The sequence below is a fragment of the Drosophila subpulchrella genome, chromosome 3L, assembly GCF_014743375.2.
Source record: "Drosophila subpulchrella strain 33 F10 #4 breed RU33 chromosome 3L, RU_Dsub_v1.1 Primary Assembly, whole genome shotgun sequence".
Classification (NCBI taxonomy): domain Eukaryota; kingdom Metazoa; phylum Arthropoda; class Insecta; order Diptera; family Drosophilidae; genus Drosophila; species Drosophila subpulchrella.
The window spans coordinates 7,557,130-7,571,006 of NC_050612.1; the positions used below are offsets into that span (position 1 = coordinate 7,557,130).

The window sequence follows — 13,877 nt, forward strand, 5'->3', positions numbered from 1 at the left end:
TTAACTGGTAGCTTAGCATTCTTATCAGAATAATATAACTTTGTATTTGCTTACTTTAGGATCAAGACACTGCTATTATAATACTTTTGTAGAGGCTACTATAGTTTTGGTTGGAAGTTTGTAACGCAGTGAAAATGGCGTCTCAGTATCACTAAATGAGTATATATATATATTATGATACCATTAAAACAATGGGGTGAATGTTTAGGTTGTCTAAACTAGACTTTAAAACACTACAAATTGATTGGACTTATATTTTGGCAGTGAAATGTGTGCCTACGCAATTTTTAGATAAAAATTATGTTTTTTTTTAATGTTTTGCCTAAAAATGCTTTACAAATTTTTGATTTTACTAATTTAGTAAAGGGAAACAAAGTTCTGGTATAAGTTTTCCACTTTTAATTCAAATGTTACGCTTTAACAGAACCATAAAGTGTTAGAAATTAGGTGTACAGTTCCACACATTAAGCGATCAGTAGCGTTATGGACATGGAACGTTACACGTCTGTGTTAAAACAATTCTATTTGAAATACGTTTTCTGTTTCCTATGGATCGTTATGATGCTCTTACTTCTGCACAGAGATCTGAGCCGTTGGGACGGACTGATGGGAGCTCTTTCCTATCCAGGACTGGGTGAGAACGGAACGGCCTCCTATTTGACTGTGCCCTCGTTGGAAATCGATGCGTATACGCAGGGTTGGCAGCGATACACCTATAACGCCTGGTTGGCAGAAAGAATTTCCCTGTGGCGAACATTGCCAGATTTGCGAGATCCCCGATGTCTAAACTTAACATACGCTGAAGATGAAATGAAACCAGTCAGTATTATTGTGATATTTCGGAACGAACAGCTCGTAGTTCTGCTAAGAACATTGCACAGTTTGGTGGATAGGACTCCAAAGGACCTTTTTTCCGAACTTATTCTGGTGAACGATTATAGTGATATGGATTTCTGGAAGGATAAACTATCGCTATTCATATTCGACAATTATGTGCTCAAGTATATTCATCCAAAAGCGCGAATAATTCATCTTAACGAACACATAGGATTAATCCAAGCCCGTGTTTTGGCGTCCAAGACTGCCAAAGCTGATAACCTGGTTTTCATTGACGCACAAGTTGAGTTTACCAATGGATGGTTGACCCCGTTGCTTAGTACAATTTTGGAGCAGAGTCTTACCATGGCCACTCCCATTCTGGATGAGCTTGATGAGCGGAACTTGGCTTACCATCGATCTGTCGAGATGCGAGGAATTTTCGATTGGAGTCTGAGACGACGAGAAGTTCCCCTGCCAGAGGATGTGAGAAATCGGCTCCCAAGGCACTACAATGTGGCTCTTGCAAGGACTTCCGTGTTTGCCATTCCAGCTCAGTGGTTTCAGGATCTCTCGAATTTCGATAAAAATCTCCGAGGGTCTGGCGCCGCTGAGCTCGAACTAAGTTTTAAGGTCTGGAGAACTGGTGGGCGTATAGTTCAAGTTCCCTGCTCCAGAGTTGGCCATTTGCAGCCTAAGGATCAGGACTACCTAAAGCGATATGGTAGTCTCCATAATATGGGCAAAGAACTTTTATGGGTACGAGGTTACAATTTAAAGACATACTTCTACTCATAATACATTTTTTTTTAGAATCTCAAACGCATTTTGGAAGTGTGGATAGATGATCCGGATCTGAGGTCGATCTTCTACAAATACAATCCCGATCTCGTACATTTTCCACTGCACGATCTCAGAAAATCTTATAAAATATTCGATGATTACGACTGTCAATCGATCAAATCGTTTATAAAAGAAGTCATGCCAGAACTGGAAAAGATTACACCGACCAATCGTTCATATTATGCCTCTGGATTTGTAAAACCTCTGGAATTTCCAAAAAGCTGCCTTACAATTCATTCAGAAAAAAAGACAATTAGTCTGGAGCCCTGCAAGGCAAATTATACCCTTCAAATATGGAGTCTTACCTACCTCAATGATCTCCGAATTGTTAATCAAATTTGCGCCGAAGTGCAACCAAATCTAAAATTGGGTTTCGATTTGTGCCACATGTTGGGAGGTCGGCAAAGTTGGCACTATGATGCACTTAACAACCAACTAGTAAGCAATACGATGTGTCTGGAATTGGGAGGTCAGTACAACATGTTTTTGGCTCATTGCGATAAATCAAATAGAAAACAGAGATGGATACTCGATAATACCAATATAAGCGTCATGCAATCAGCAAATAATTAAGGATAGATTTAGTAATCGCATGTTTTTAAAACTTTTATTTATTATACAAAACAAAAGCTATTTGTTCTTTTGAAACTATACAGAAACTACCTCTGGATACCCATGACAAAAGATTTTGCAAGAAATCAGCAAAAATGTAATTAAGTTAGATACAATATTTAATAAACAATGGCGAACTTGTAAAGTAAGCTTACATTACAGTTCCGAGTTCTCTCTTTGTATTTTATCTTAAACTAACCGTAAATAAGTCGAAATAAAATAAACCAATTTTAGGAGCAAAATTATATGTAAAGCTTAGAAATATTTTTTTAAGAATGCAACTCTTGAAACTTATTAATAAGATGTTCCAAAAATTAAATGGTTTGTATTTAAACAAGAGCTCATGACATGATCTAGTGTTGAGTCCTGCACTCCAGTGAACATCCAACGTTGTTCCGTCAGATCAGAGTCACAAGTATTCACAATAAGACCCACTTTCGTAACATCAATTTGGAGACATTTGTTTCCATTGCTAACAAATGTCCTGTGCTGATAACTATATTGCCAGGGATTTATCGGTACCTTTTTAGTGCACCTCAAAACCTTCACTTGGCTTTTGGAGTCCACATCCAGACACATTTTACCTAGTTTTAGTTGGCAGCGAGACGTGAGCGTCCAGTCTTCGAAGTTAGTAGAATTGCATTTCCTCATGATAGGAAATCCTCCCTTGATAGATAGGCAATAATGTGGCGCCACAAAGGGCATTATTTGACCGACCCCATAGTTGGGAAGTCCGGCATGAAGAAAGTGATTCCTTAGAAGCGGCGCAATTTGGCTTCTGTACCATCCGAAGGATTTGCAATTGAGGCGGCGACGAAGATCTCGCGGTTTATCCAGCGATTCTGTCGTAAGATTTCCCAGCCTTGGATTGTAGCGATAGAAATGGAGCTTAAATTCGTCGAACCAGACATCAACAACCCGCTTAAAGTTCTAAAACGTAAAAATTAAATATTAGAAAGTTAATTTTGAAATAAACTACCTATCAACATTTTAATTCATTTTTTTCAATCTCATATATAATTTAAGCAACGGCGGCTTTCTAATCTGTATCATGGTATTTTATAGGTTTAAAATATTAACCTACCTTTCTGATTTGTAAGCTTGGATTTTTATTCGGAGCCTTTTGAGCCTCTATCTCATCCCGCTTGTAGATGATGCCGACTCGTGAACAGGGAACAGTGAGGATGCTCCCACCACACTGCCACACTTTTAGGCTGAGTTCCAGGACATCGCCCCCATTGTCCTGGAGGCCCTCATCCCATCCCCCAAGGTGCCAGAACCAATTGCGATCTATTGCAAAAACCCGTCCCTCCAGTTGGGCGGATGCATATGGCTTGGGAAAGTTATTCCAGGAGATCTGATCCAAGGGTATTACGATGTGCTCTAACTGCCAATTGAATGCCAGTTGCTCAGGCTCTGTCAGTTTCTGGTAGGCAAAGGTCTCTCTAGAAATGACATCCATAATGGGCTCGGTGACGGTATGGTTGTTCAACAAGATGGGTTCCAGTAAAGGAGGAAGCCAACCCTTCGTGACCTCCATGTGAGCGTTAAGAAATACGAGAATATCTCCAGCTGCTATTCTAGCTCCAGTCAAACGAGCCTGAATGAGTCCGCTTAATTCTCCGACTTCCAGCTGTATAACTACGGGAAGCTTTTGCGAAATATACGCAAACACATCTCTATCGGCAAATCCATCGTGAACCAGTATTATCTCTGTGTCCACATAAGATGATGTTTGCTCTATAACACTGTAGATGGTCCTCAGGAGAGTGTGTGGATGCTCCAGTTGATATGCTATAATAATGCTAACAGTAACCCTTTTCTCCGAAGAATAGGTGATATTCACACATCTGTTAGAGAGAATCCCTTTTAAGGAGGTGGTACTTTATAAGTGTAAGCCTACTTACTCCTCATCCCTATAGTCTTCTAGAGTTCGTTTCAGCGGGATTCTTTCGGAGAGCCAAGCATTGTAATGATATCTGGCATACTGTTCCTCAGCGTTCACAAAATCCTTCTTCGTCAATTGCAAATGGGCCTCTTTTCCGTGATCGCCTAGGTTTTCAATTGTATAGAACTCAAAGTCAACTATGGCGCTTGATAAGTTATCCGTATACATGAACCAAATAAAAAGAGAAATAAGACAATATACAAAAACGAAGACCGCACAGCTGTACGGAGTACCAAACAGTAATGGCTTCATTTTGAACAAGTAAGGGACTGAAAATAGAATGCTTAGGAATGATTTAAGTTCTATGCTAATGCGGTTAGGTGAAACTAATTGATATGATATGGTATAGAAAAATAATTGGGGAATTCATATTGTAAGATTTTTTATTTAAACATCAAATATGTTACCTATTTTATAAAGAATTTTAAATAGTGACTAGGTGTTAAAGAAAAAAGTTAAGTTACTTGTAATCTCATAAATTTAGAATTGATTTAATAACACATATGTTTATTTTATATTTTATTAGATATTGATACTTGATATTTACTTGATCTTAAGACAATCTTAAACCTTTCACTTGCCAACGAAATTTAAATTGGCCCGCCCCTGATCGGTTCGTTGAGCCACCGAATCGAAAACTTTCTCAGCGTATAAGATGGGATTATTGGCGTAGAAGACCGCGCTCGCCACACTCTCAGCTGGCCAGCTTCAGTCTTGGCCAAAACGCTGCGCGGTTTAAGCCGAAAGTTTGTTTTCCGTTCCGGAGGGCTGTGTTTGTTTCTGTGATACCATGTGGCTGGACATGCTGAGGCACAAAAAGAAGGTGCTGCTGCTGCTACTGCTGATGGCCACGGGCAGTATAATTTACTACCTGTATACGCTGAAATTGGAACGGGAGCGCGATGCAAACGTATCTTCGACGACCTCGCGTCTGGAGCGTGAGATAAGCGAGCTGCAGGCGGTCTTCGAGTCGGAGGTTATCCCGGATCTGGGAGCTTTGGGTCGTCCGGCGAGGGGTAACTGGACCCAGGAGGAACTGGAGGCCATGGCAACAAGTCAGCGGGAAACGGGTTACAATGCCTGGCTCTCGAAGCGCATCTCGCCGGAGCGAACGCTCTACGACATGCGACATCGCAGGTGAGATTGGGTTCCAAGAGAACGAGCTTCGAGAGCTTGCAGAGTGGCGATCGGTAGCAGTATAAGAGTGGGGTCAAGTGATGCCGGTGCTTCAGAGATAAAGAATAAGATTAATTATAAAGTTATTACTAAAACTTACCAAATATCCGGGCGACCACTATATAATATGAGATGTATATTTATACTATTATATATAAACTACTACCATTTAATGAGGTAAAACGAATTGACGATTGCCCTTTTTAAAATTTAAGAAAGTTTATTTATTTTTTCGAGTGCTTTATCATTTTTTCTGCTTTAATGTGGTATCAGAAATATTTGATGTTAAAGGTGCGATTGTCACGACTTTTTACATCGATAGATATGTTTTTTGGTATTTGTGAACCAAGATACTATTGATTTTTTTTAAAGTGTTATAAATAATGTTAGGGAAAGAAAAAATTTCATGTTTTGGACGTTTAACAAAATGGAAAACTAAAATCGAAGTCCAATAGTTATTTGAATGTTTAGTTGGATTTTTTTTGAACCTTTTTTTAAATAATATAATCTTTTTATTAAGCCATAAAAAGCGCTACACTAGCACCACTTGTGAGATATGAACCAATTTTATAAATTATGTTAAAAAAAAAAAAATATCATATTTTGTACGCTTTAAAATAAAAATAGAAATCTAAAATCGATGTCCAGTACTTACATGCATATTAAATTGTATTTTTTACAACCATTTTTTTCATAATTATAACCATTTTATTAAACCATAAAAAGCGCTAAGCTAGCATCACTTGTGAGATTATAAGACCCTCTGACTAGTGTGATCTTTCGACAGCTGCAAAAAGCTCGAGTACTCGCTGGAAAAGCTTCCCTCCGTCAGTGTGGTGATAACTTATCACAATGAGGAGCCGAGTGTGCTGCTGCGAACGCTGAGCAGTCTGAGGAGCAGGACTCCGATCCTCTTGCTCCGGGAGATCATCCTGGTGGACGACGGCAGCAGTTCGGTGGACGAAAAGCTCAACGACTTCATCCAGGTGAAGTTCCTCAACATGGTGAGGCAGCACAGAATTGCCAGCCAGGTGGGCCTGATGCAGGCCAGAGTCGCGGGCGCTCAACTTGCCCTGGCCGATGTCCTCGTATTCCTAGACTCCCACGTGGAGGTCACCAAGGGCTGGCTGGAGCCACTCCTGGCTCCCATTTTAAAGAACAACAGGACATGTACCACTCCGATTATTGACACCATTGATTACGAGAACTTTTCGTACAGACGAGGCAAGCCATCGAGGGGCTTCTTTAACTGGGAATTTAACTACATACAGTTGCCACTCCTCAAGGAGGAGGCGGTAGCCATGCCAGCTCCCCACAAGAATCCCATCATGAATGGCGGCCTCTTTGCCATCGGACGTCAGTGGTTCTCGGAGCTTGGTGGCTATGACAAGGGACTGAAGATCTGGGGAGGCGAGCAGTTCGAGCTGAGCCTTAAACTGTGGTTGTGCGGGGGACAGATTCTGGAAGTGCCCTGCTCCAGGATTGGTCACCGGTACAGAGATGGCAAGTTCCAGATTCACTATACCGATAAGACTAAAAAGAAGGAGAATAAAATTATTGCAAGGGTAAGAGATTATTCCAAACTACTCTGGGAAAATAATATTTTAATTGAAAAACCCTTTCAGAACTACCGTCGTGTGGCTGAGGTGTGGTTGGATGAATTTAAGGACAAGATTTTCGCCAATATGCCTCATTTGACTGTGCTTTCGGTTGGAAATCTTGCCGAACAGCGGGAGCTTAAGAAGCGCCTCCACTGCAAACCGTTCAGGTGGTTTTTGGATAATCTTGCAGCGGATTTCCTCAACTTGTATCCAATAATAGACCCCGCAGAGTACGCATCTGGAGTTCTGCAGAGCGTGTCCTCACCGAAACTGTGTTTGGATCGCAACGAAAGTCGACACGAACATCCCAAGTTAAGTTCTTGTAGTTCAGATCACGTGTTCCCGAGAGCAGAGCAGCATTGGGTCCTTTCCAATCGTCGAGAGTTGCGATCCGGACTCTACTGCTTGGAGGTGCGCAACCAAGGAAAGGATGTTCGTATCTTTCAGTGCCATGGTCAGAGTGGAAATCAGTTTTGGTCCTATGACTCCAAGACCCGCCAGGTCATCGCAGGCCAGATGTCTGACTTCAGACAATGCCTGGAGGCTCAGCCTAAAACAAACGGTGTTACCGCGAGTGTCTGTGATCAGAAAAAGTCCAGTCAGCAATGGAAATTCGGATATCAAAATAACCAAAGATTGAGTCACTTTTGGGACAATGTCAAGACACAGTAAAGGTTTTTTTAGACAATGGAATATGTAAATCAATTCTAACTTGCCATGATTTTGTCTGAGATGACGAAATTTTAGTATTCTATTCCTAAGTTTAAGTTTTAAACCTGCCGAAATTAAATCTTAAAGTATCTAATGCTACGGCTTGCTTACATTTACTTTTAAGTTTTACCTTTATACCACAAGAAAGTAAAGTTATCTCAAATTCTTTCGTAAATAATTTATTTTAAATTTATGTTAAGAGACCTATGAACCTACCATAAAATCAACCTTTTAACACCTGTTTATTCCGTACATTTATGTAATTCAATTTTTTTCCAGTTTCCTTATTTTCATAGGGCAAATGTAGTTGCGTACCAAAAATTCTAACCTTATATGCAAAGTAGTAATGGTCATAAATATTCATTATGGCATTCATGTGATAACACACAGATTGCAGGGAAACTGGCAAGTTCATCTGCAAAATAACCAAATTAAATATGATATAAATACAAAAACCATTATAAGCAACTCACATTAATCACTGGGTAGTATGAATGGTCCAGAAAATACTTGTGCTCATCTCTGGATTCATTCATTCGACCTCCCAAATGTAGATCTGCCTCAAAGGGCAGGAACCGATGCCGTTGCAACTCATCTCGACTATCTCCGGCTATCACATTGACATTGGTGAGACATCGACCCAGTTCCTCGGTAAAATCATTTCCCTTTGCCTCCGAACTGCAGATGCTTTCGTTGGTCAGGGCTGATAGAGTAAACCGTTTAAAGGCAGCTCCACTGAAGACAATCCCAGAACGCTCGTACATGAATTCCTAAATATGTAAAAATATTTCAGAAATTTATTAGATTTTTTAAATTCCTAAATATTTAAATTTATGCTCTGAAGTCCGGCCAGAGCACAAATATTAGATTGATGTTGTGTAAAACTAAATAAGCTATATTTTGTTTGCCCTATGGCAGTTATAGGAACAATACAAAAGAACAACTCACCAGCCCATTGCGAGTTCGAAGTTTGCATCCGAAATATATAAGCTCATTGGGAGTATACGACATTAGCATTTTCCGAAGATTCTCTACAACTACAAAACTGAAAGGGGAAATTTAAATAATTTAGGGGTAAGGGTAAATTCGTTTCCATTACTTATCATCGTTGGCGTAGAGAAACCAGTCCCCTTGATGAAAGTGATTCTTGTAGACGAATTCCAGATGGGCTCTCAATCGGAGCCACTTGTCATAGAGATTCATAAATGCCGCTGGTTCCAAAAAGTGATGAACATTGTCACTGACGAACAGATAGTGATCACAATGCTTGGCCCAAGTCCGGTGGATGTGAATGGCGGCGTGTTCATGACGAAATTCATAGGTGGAAATTATGCAAAATATCCGAGGAGATGGAGGATCAGCAGCCTCGGCCTCTTCAGGTGCCAAGTCCCTGTATTTTTGCAGCAACACCATAAAAGATAAAGTGCCCAGGAGTAGCAGATAAATTGCATTGCAAAGAGTAAACCTATTCTTTCCGCCCAGAAAGAGGCGCCGTGCACCGAACAGTCGTGGCATTTTCAAACTATTACTTGAATCGGTGGTTCAGGTGGTGGAATTATTGGCGCTGGGTGGTCCGTCGACAATTTAATTATATTGAGTGCTTTTGTCTGTCTGCGATGCCTTTGGTTTCCCTTTGCCCGCCGCATACAAATTGCCTTTTTCAATTAGAATTATTAACCCACCTGACGACTCGGGCACCGAAGACGTTGCGCCATCGTCTTTCATTGATGATAATGGCTTTCAAGTTGATGCAAAACTTTGCATTTGAAAGCCGGGCGGCAACCAGAGTGGTTCGGAAATTGCGGGAAGGGTTTGGTCAGTTCATAAAATGTTGAGTAAACTACACAAATTCAAAGTGGAGTATCGATTACTTGTCCACCTCATCTGGCACTCGTGTTACGCCCTCCTTTGGGCCATGTTATGACACTTTCCATGGAATCCGAACCCACAATTTTTGATTCGAAACAAACACGTTTCCAGATTTGCATAGATACTCGTATCTATTTTTGGGCTGCCCAAAACACCAAATAACTGTCACATATATGTAGAAAAGATTATTCAATCGCCCGCCTCTGTTGTTGCAAAAACAAAAGGCCCACAAATGTTTGTATAGATTTCAATAATCACATGTGAGCGACTCTGTGTGGATTTCATGTGAAACTGTCAAACAAAAAACAAGGAACCTGTGAAAGGTAAGCGATATTCTGCTTATGTGGGATATTGATGTCTCAGTTTACGTGCTCAAGTTACCAGATGAGTTATGGCATCTAACAGGTAACCCAAGGCCTACACATGATTAAGGTTACAGGAAGCAGGGAAAAGTGCAATATTGCATGCATGCGGATATTTCCTTTCCCTCAGATGATGTAACAATGACACTTTGCTGCTGGGCAACAAAAAAGGGAAAAAATCGAAGAAAAACGGAAGTATTTTTGCACAGACAAAGGGCAATGGGAAAATGAGACTCCAGGCCAGACGACAGATTCATTGATGAACACGTTTATCCTCCCCCTTTTCCCGTATGTGAAATAAATTATGTGATGGAGTACATGATATGTGGGTTACTCTGCGTACCTCGGCTTTACTAGGAAGTAACCAAGATCCTCTGTCTTATTGTAATTGAAACATCAGGAAAGAAAACCAACGCCAGCTGCCAGAGGTGAGTCCTTTATTATGGTCGGAATTCTATAGAGTTTGCACGGGGTTGCCAAAGATTTTCAATCGATAAACAAAATAATAGTAATCGTACATTTCAGGCGGATAGCCCACCCGAAATGTTATGGCGCGCTTGGATATTGGAACTGTGTTCTATAAATATATTAAGAAGAAATATTAAGGCGTAATCAATTCAAAGTTGTAATAATTTATTACCCCTGGCACTTTATGATAGGTTAAGTTTCGAAGCCATCTAATATTATCGTAGCCTCCCAAAAACTGGTGCTTCATTGGAATGGGCAGAAATGTCTCGTGCTCAAGGTCATCCCGACTTTCGACTATTTTTACATTGACATGGCTCAGACATCGATGTATATCCAGTCCTTCAACATATCCCTTCCAATGGAGGCATTCCTTGATCTCGGGATCCATTGATGCGTTTGTATATCGCCTCAGGGCTTCGCGACTAATCACATAGCCACTGCTATCGTGGATAAAGGGCTGAAATGGATGGTAATAAAACCATAATACAACTTGTTAATATAAATATAATTTCCAAAACACGATACTAACCTCATGCGTGACGATGTTCTCGAGTTCATAGCCAAAATAGATCGGTTGACTGGGCAGATATTTTCTTCTATCTATCAAATACCGGAGATTCTCCACAACTACAAAGCTGAAAGTTGGAAAAAACTTAAGCGTCAGTCGAAAATTTTCTTTGTGCCAACTAATAATTCTCATTCTTCATTCACGTCGCAAAATCGTGCATATCAATAAAACCCATCTCAGATCTGCTGTGCATACAAAGCCCAGTGCAAATATGTGCGACGATGTTATATGGCCAAATTGGTCTGTGTGGGTCTATGGATATTCTAAAAATTTGAATAAGCGTATAGCGAAAGGCAAACAATTGCCATTTAGAAAAACAGTGTCAACAACATGGCAAGATCCGTTTTTGAATGAATCGTGGACACGCAAAGCAAACAAAGTCCAAGTTCAAGCCGCAAATGTGCGACGCAAACATCTAAGACCGAAAAAAATTTAAGAACACAAAATGTGGGAAAACATAAACACAGTGTCGATTATTTGCCAAACAACCGGACCGAGATACCAGTAATTGCGGATAATTTCGATGAGCTAAGGTGTTATATACTTAGATGTAGCAGGTATAAGTGTCAAGAGCCCGGCTCACAATGTTTCAATCAGATGAAGGCTTGTAATTAAATATAAATATATAAATAAAACAGAAGTTGAGTGGTCATTGGGCTGTGCGAAAGATATTCTGTGTCCAAGTTGGCGCCGGCCAATAATACTAGAAACCTTAATGACTGTTGCTATAGACATAAACTTTTAATGGCCAGTCAACGACCACACAGAGAATGCGCCTAGTCAAGTTATCAAGTCATTTCAGAGACGATTAAGCAGGGTATAAATATTCCAGTTCTAATCCCAATTCAATTGGTTTTGAAATATTCTACGGCTGTGGTGTTGACATCGCATCCAATAAATTCCCAATTATGTATGACGGCATAAATTAGGAAAATACTATTTCCATCGACAGCACTCCGGCACACTTGATTGACCCCTTAGCTTGCACTTAATTTTCACCATTAAAAACTCTTGATAATGCGGCCTAATCAATAACATTTACGACCGGGGCATATAGAAAATTCCGACATTTATATAGCCATTAACTTGGCATTTGAGCGTAAACAAAAGTACATGGATTAATTGAATTGCATTTTGCAAAGTGCGCAAAAAATCAAATCAAATTGATAGCGCGAATCGCAAATATATTTAAACTAATTAATGCCAATAAAATAGAATGACACATTGATACTCGTCTGGAAAGATCTAAATTATTGTTTGTTTTTCAAATATTCAAAATGAATGGGAAAACACATTGGGATAGGATTGTGATCGCCCGCTCTGAATAGAATTCATTTGTCAAGTTATCAGCATAATCTGAGGCAAACTATGCTAATGGCATTCCGCACCGTGAATGGAAATCCATGGGAAAATTTTCTTTTTCAACTTCGAACTGAAAATTTGTACCAATTATGATGGCAAACCTCCCTGGAGAGCAATCAAGCGACATATGCACAGAGGAAAGTGGGGAACCGGGGGTGGGGAACTGCATTGTGTTCCCCTACAAAAGACAGATAAACTACCGCCTATAGATACTCGCACTTCCTTGGCACATTTTTCCCCAGCCCCGCGATAAAGGAAACTCTCCGTGGGCCAAACCACAAAGGAAGCCGAAGAAAAATCGATCTACAATGGAGTGAATAGAACGGAACCGACTGAAAACGGGATGTGGACCTTAACGTAAACGGGAACATCTAGCAAACAACAGCTCAACCTCAAACTCGAGCACAAACAAATACTGCCGAAGGCTGACTGATAACTTTATCAATGAAAGAAGTCAAAATATGTTGAGTGAGGCGGCCACCGAACTTAACGCTCATAAAAATAAACAACAAGAATGAATAAAAGGCACGGAAAAAAATATTTAAACTGTTTTAAATGAATTCTCTAATTTTAAGACCAATAATAAAAGCGTAAATAACCACCATCGCTAATATGTAGACAATATACCTAGAGTAGAGTAAACTATTTTTTAATTTTAGTATTATCTTTTCTGAATAAAACTTTTTCAGTGTAGTAGGGAGTGAGAGTCGAACGTTTAGAATATCATAACAATATTCCAGCGATAAAATCAAATGACAATAAGCGCGTCGTCAATTTATGACTACGTAGGGTAATTCAAAGTAAGTTATGATCTGGTGAATAATACGGGGTCTTACCTAGAGGGCTCGACTTTGAGGACCCAATCGACTTCGTCGCCATAAAATAGATAGGCGTGCATCAGCCCACGTTGGACCAAAGTCCACTTGTCCGTTGAATTGACCACGGGCACATAGGGTTCCAATTCGCGATCGATATTACCACTCACGAAAAGCAATACATTGCAGTGTTTTCCCCAAGTGCGTTTTACATATTTGGCAGTCTCAGGGTCATTATAATCATAAGGTATCATGCAGAGAACTCTGACCTTCTCGAACAGCGGATCCAACGTATGTTTGTGACCACTTTTTACCGATGTCCTCTCAACGGCAATGATATTTAAATATAGGGTGATCGCCAGAAACAAAATTAAAACCAAAAACAGGTAATAGCAGACACGTCTAGGCGGAGTCATGACTTCAAACTGAACTATTATTGATTTTAGTACGCATGGGGAAATATTCCATTTAAGATAAGACATTTATCAACCTGCAGATAGAACTTAACCCTCTTCATATTTTGGGGGTTCGGTGTGCACTCAGGCTTGGTATTTTTAAATTGCACGGAAGCCTTCATTTTAACCGGCTTTTGTTGATGGTTAAGTGATTTTTAAGTAGGAGTAGGAAGCGAATTCTATCGTTAGACAGTTCCTATAATTAAACATTGATTAGTTTTTTTTGCACATACATAAAATAATCTTGATTTTGCGGTCGTTTTAATTTCAT

The 13,877-nt window shown here is 40.0% G+C and overlaps 5 protein-coding genes across 5 annotated transcripts; 2 read left to right on the plus strand and 3 right to left on the minus strand.

Moving 5' to 3' along the window:
* Nucleotides 1-489: 489 nt before the first annotated feature.
* Nucleotides 490-2,516, plus strand: LOC119553453 (putative polypeptide N-acetylgalactosaminyltransferase 12). Its single transcript, XM_037863855.1, has 2 exons — nt 490-1,575; nt 1,630-2,516. The coding sequence occupies exons 1-2, from the start codon at nt 490-492 to the stop codon at nt 2,230-2,232; spliced, it is 1,689 nt and encodes a 562-aa protein (XP_037719783.1). The 3' UTR covers nt 2,233-2,516.
* On the minus strand, nt 2,510-4,471 carry LOC119553452 (putative polypeptide N-acetylgalactosaminyltransferase 11). Its single transcript, XM_037863854.1, has 3 exons — nt 4,179-4,471; nt 3,356-4,121; nt 2,510-3,201 (listed from the first exon to the last, which is right to left on the minus strand). Exons 1-3 carry the CDS (start codon nt 4,469-4,471, stop codon nt 2,566-2,568), a joined length of 1,695 nt encoding a protein of 564 aa, XP_037719782.1. The 3' UTR covers nt 2,510-2,565.
* A 476-nt stretch (nt 4,472-4,947) lies between these two features.
* LOC119555160 (polypeptide N-acetylgalactosaminyltransferase 8) lies at nt 4,948-7,924 on the plus strand. The gene is made up of 3 exons (XM_037866389.1): nt 4,948-5,356; nt 6,183-6,960; nt 7,021-7,924. The coding sequence occupies exons 1-3, from the start codon at nt 5,010-5,012 to the stop codon at nt 7,666-7,668; spliced, it is 1,773 nt and encodes a 590-aa protein (XP_037722317.1). The 5' UTR covers nt 4,948-5,009; the 3' UTR covers nt 7,669-7,924.
* LOC119555162 (glycoprotein-N-acetylgalactosamine 3-beta-galactosyltransferase 1) lies at nt 7,922-9,238 on the minus strand. Its single transcript, XM_037866390.1, has 4 exons — nt 8,807-9,238; nt 8,656-8,752; nt 8,181-8,477; nt 7,922-8,122 (listed from the first exon to the last, which is right to left on the minus strand). The coding sequence occupies exons 1-4, from the start codon at nt 9,220-9,222 to the stop codon at nt 7,931-7,933; spliced, it is 1,002 nt and encodes a 333-aa protein (XP_037722318.1). The 5' UTR covers nt 9,223-9,238; the 3' UTR covers nt 7,922-7,930.
* A 1,110-nt stretch (nt 9,239-10,348) lies between these two features.
* Nucleotides 10,349-13,567, minus strand: LOC119553708 (glycoprotein-N-acetylgalactosamine 3-beta-galactosyltransferase 1-A). Its single transcript, XM_037864287.1, has 4 exons — nt 13,173-13,567; nt 10,936-11,041; nt 10,579-10,863; nt 10,349-10,515 (listed from the first exon to the last, which is right to left on the minus strand). The coding sequence occupies exons 1-4, from the start codon at nt 13,565-13,567 to the stop codon at nt 10,393-10,395; spliced, it is 909 nt and encodes a 302-aa protein (XP_037720215.1). The 3' UTR covers nt 10,349-10,392.
* Between the last annotated feature and the right edge of the window lie 310 nt (nt 13,568-13,877).